Genomic DNA, 4,204 nt, shown 5'->3' with positions numbered 1-4,204 from the left:
TATCATTCGACTCCATAATTGTACCAACATGCATGTCGGATACCTCAGATTTCACTATCAAAAATCTATAGCTAATGCTATGAAATGAGGCGGTGAAAGGAGATCGACAGGTTGGCAGTAGTGAGGCTAGCGATGGCTGGCGCGGAGGAGGCGAACAAATCAGCGGTAGGGGCCGGAGGGGTCGGGACGGTGATGACGGTGGGGATGTTGTGGCGGAGGAAGGGCTTGGCGAGATCTACCATGGGGACGAGGTGGCCCACGCCCAAGGAGGAGTGCAACACCATGGCCGGATCCGGATTTGACTCCATTAGCGACGTGTCCACGACGATGCGATGTGATCAATCAAAAGTATATAGCAAGACCGATCGACTTCGCACTCTAAATAATCCCGAATTACCTTTATGTTGGACGGTACAGCCCAAAAAAAATTAGATTCTCACGGAGACATCCTCCCCGATTCCATTTATAACATAAACGATCAAATTCAGACTCAAATACCACGTTCAGACCACACGTTTTAACCAAACCTACTCATCGCCACCCCTCTAGTACAAACTGAACCAGCTGCAGCCCAGCGCCATTAAAAGCACTCCAAGAACCTAAGTTTTAAATCCCGCTTTATTTTATAAAACAATTGTTTAGTTTTCTAGTTGACCTTGGGAAGCGAGGAAGAATCAAGAGCTCTCATAGAGTAAATTTTGAAGCTACAGTAGAAATTTGAGAGGAAAATATGTAATCCCTCGCTCGGTTCATTTAAATTTGTCTAAAATTTATCTAAATTTTGATTTAGTATATGCATATGGGATTTGCTAGATGTCAAGTTCTACACCGTTAGATTTACTTCGTGATTCGTGCTATTTATCAGCTGCATCTGATATTTGATGATATTATTTGACTAAGAACGAAATAGGTTCTCAGTCGACTGAAAAATAGTCACACCCTATATATTTAAATTTTGATAAACGTGCGGCATATTTCATAGAACGGGGGAGTAATTGAATTATACAAGAAAGATATTTTCTGACTAAATCCGCGTTTGCTATACTATATATAGCCACAAATTTGTTATTTCTGTAGTTGAAAATACAACGTTATTTTTACCGAAACTTCTCAGACATGTGTCTGTATTATTCATGGAAAAATCTTATGATTTTTAGAACATAAATGTAAATTTCAAATATTTCAAAAACTCAATTATCAGAAACATAAAAGGAGACCTATTTTCCTCCACCGGCCGTTGTCATTTCCTGATGAAGGCAACGGTGCGCTTCTGCAGCTTGACGCCCTCCTCGGAGTGGAGCATATCCATGTGAAACCCGTGGCCGACGCCCTTGGACTCCAACAGGTCCAGCTCGCCGGCGTAGCCGCTCGCCTTGAGCTCCCGGTAGTACCACAGGCCGCGCTCCTTGAGCAGGAGGTCGGCCTCGGCCACGCACACCAGCACGCGCTCGCACGAGATCTTGGCCACGGCGGCGCGCGCCTCGTCGTTGACGAACGGGTTCACGAGTGGATCGTCCAGCCCGGCAGACCCCGGGAAGACGAACCTCCAGGTGCAGTCCATGTGCTCCCTCACGTCCGCGGGGAAGTCCACCTCCGCGCCCACGGCCTCCTTCCCGGTGAAGTACGGGTGCACGGCCAGGAGGCCGCGGACGGTGACGCCCTTCGGCAGCGCGCCGGTCGCGGAGGCGCGGATGGCCATGTTGTGCGCGAGGTTGGCGCCGGCGCTGCAGCCGGCGAGGAAGACGCGGGAAAGGTCGGCGTGATCGAGCAGCCACGGGTCGGCGCCGTCCCCGCGCGTGGCGGCCCACCGCACGGCCGCCCAGCCGTCCTCGTACGCCGCGGGGAGCATGTGCTCCGGCGCGAGGCGGTAGTAGACGGAGACGCCGATGGCGCCGGCGCGGGCGACGAGGTCGTTGAGGTAGGCGTGGTTGGAGGTGCCGGCGGGCGAGCCGACGACGAAGCCGCCGCCGTGGAAGTAGAGGATGACGGGGAGCTTGGCATTGGACGCGGCCGCGTCGGGCGGGAGGTAGACGCGCGCTCGGGCGGCGCCGACGTGGATGTCCCTGGAGACGACGCCTGTGACGGGGTCGGTGCCGGCGGGGACGGTGGCATTGCTGCGGTAGCGGAAGACGCGGCCGCTCTTGTACTGGCAGAGGAAGGGCTGGAAGTCGAAGCTGATCTCGGAGTCGGGATCCATGGCAGGGAGACGGGCAGCGCGCGGGTGCGGGGTTGGTGGTGGGAGTGGGAGGATGTTAAATAGCTAGAGCTGGCTTTGCCTGGCCACGGATTAAAGTCTGACAGGATCGGTGGGCAATGCGCGCGCAAGCTGGAGAAGAGGCTTTGGAGAAGAAGAAGAATGGCTCGAGATCTGTGTAGCTGCGCGCGTTTTCTTCCCGGTCTCCTCCACCTCCACAGGTGTGTTGCCCACTTGCATAGAGATTCGGTTTGAGATCCGGTAGAGCAGTGAGGTGCGCTAGTGCTACTACAAACCGACAGTACATTTCCCAGGCGAGCTCTGTCCTCCGGAGTCCAGGCTAGGCGTGGGCAACTGTACTTCCTGCAGTTCGTTGGCCAGCGTTTCCATGTCCATGTACAGCTTCCTGGAGCAGCTCCACCACATAACCCATGGAACGCCACCATCGTTGCAGCTTGCAACTGTTAGCATTAAAATCATCAGTAGGCAGGACAACAACGTTACCTGATTGCAACTGGAACACCTAATTTGCACATCGATACAGGGAATCAGGGGGTCTTACAGGTACTGAACATGGACATGATTGCCCGCTCGTTTCAGGCTTCAGACCGTGGTGGTGTACAAGTAGCGTGGCACAGACGTCATAGTCGTGCGGGAAACACATGGACGCCATCGGCACTGCCGGCGGTGGTAGACGGGCCTCTATAGAATTTTAATAAAAATAACCCTTTTAGCAAAGAAAAGCACGGAATGACCCTCTAGCCAAACTGTTTTACTGGACTAACCCTTTTGTGTGGCATCCTTCGGATCGGCGCCACACATGTCTGTGTGGCGTCCATGCGAATGGGCCCACAGATTCAGGCCGACGTGGCGCGGTTCACGCTGCGCACCGTTGACCAGCCGACGTGGCAGGGCGTGTGGCGCCGCTCCCATGGGTGCCACACTTTGAATGTGTGGCGCCGCTCGGCCTTCTCCTTCTCCCGCACCGTCCTCAAAGCCTCCTCCCAAACGGACTCATCCTCGTCATTGCCCTCCCACGCCGCCTTCTCCTTGATGGGTTGAGTTGCCATACCTGAAAATAAAATTGAAAAAACAAAGTGAGTCACGAAATTGGAAAATATAAATTACAATAGTATTAATATATTGGAAATATTATTAATATATTGGAGACACATATGGAAAAGACCCTGCTAGGTATCCTATCATAGTAGCACCCCGACGTCCACCATGGCGATCTCTAGTAAGCCCTAGATGGCTCCTTGGTTGCCTTGGAGGTTGTTGTCATTGTGATTGATGCCTTGTAGTGGGTTGCCTTCGAGCTTGTTGTCCAGGACTTTGATGGCTTAGAGGTTGTCGTCGTGGTGAACGAGCAGATGCCATGGGATGGCTTAAGTTGGGGCCGAATGTGCGCTAGAGGATTCGGGGGAGGGTTTTTGATTAGATGGGATGAACTTCCGGATGCTTTCCTCAAGAACTCAGCCAAAGGCAGCGATACAAGAAGAAACACACAAGGAAGAACTCTGCTCTAGATCTTTCTCTTTATTGATCTTAACAGGTTACAAGTTTCTGGCTACAGCATATCAGGTCATGTATCATCTATCTTAGCTTGTCTTAACTTACCCGCATAATGGGGGTGCCCCCTCTCCTTATATAGGGGAGAGGTGGCTTACAGGGCAAGAAACCCTAATGGCATCTTTGACTAGACAAACTACTTTACAAAGCTACTTTAGTCATAAATGGCGGCGCCGGTATCTTTAATCAGGGAGGCTGACGTCTTCCGGTTGCTTTTGGCGTCATCCTCCTCTTTGGCGTCAGGGCTTCGTTTAAAGCTACTTTGCTTAGCTCATCTTTGTCCTCTAGCTCTGGAGAGAATCTTTGACCAGTCTTGCCGACATGCTCTTCTTACCGGTAGCCCGGTGTCTTCTTTACCCGGTTCCGGTATATCCCTCTTGGGGATACCGGCTTAGTTTTACTTAGCCAAACACTTAGCTTCGACCTCCGGTATAAACA

At 52.0% G+C, this 4,204-nt stretch overlaps 1 protein-coding gene across 1 annotated transcript; it reads right to left on the bottom strand.

Annotated features, from left to right (window-relative positions):
- Positions 1–993: 993 nt before the first annotated feature.
- Positions 994–2,517, bottom strand: LOC127317727 (tuliposide A-converting enzyme 1, chloroplastic-like). The gene has a single exon (XM_051348323.2). It carries the CDS (start codon positions 2,195–2,197, stop codon positions 1,241–1,243), a length of 957 nt encoding a protein of 318 aa, XP_051204283.1. The 5' UTR covers positions 2,198–2,517; the 3' UTR covers positions 994–1,240.
- Between the last annotated feature and the right edge of the window lie 1,687 nt (positions 2,518–4,204).

The sequence above is a fragment of the Lolium perenne genome, chromosome 7 (genome assembly GCF_019359855.2).
Source record: "Lolium perenne isolate Kyuss_39 chromosome 7, Kyuss_2.0, whole genome shotgun sequence".
In the NCBI taxonomy this organism is placed as follows: domain Eukaryota; kingdom Viridiplantae; phylum Streptophyta; class Magnoliopsida; order Poales; family Poaceae; genus Lolium; species Lolium perenne.
The sequence above is the reverse complement of the archived record's forward strand: the minus strand, read 5'-3'. Positions and strand labels throughout refer to the sequence as shown.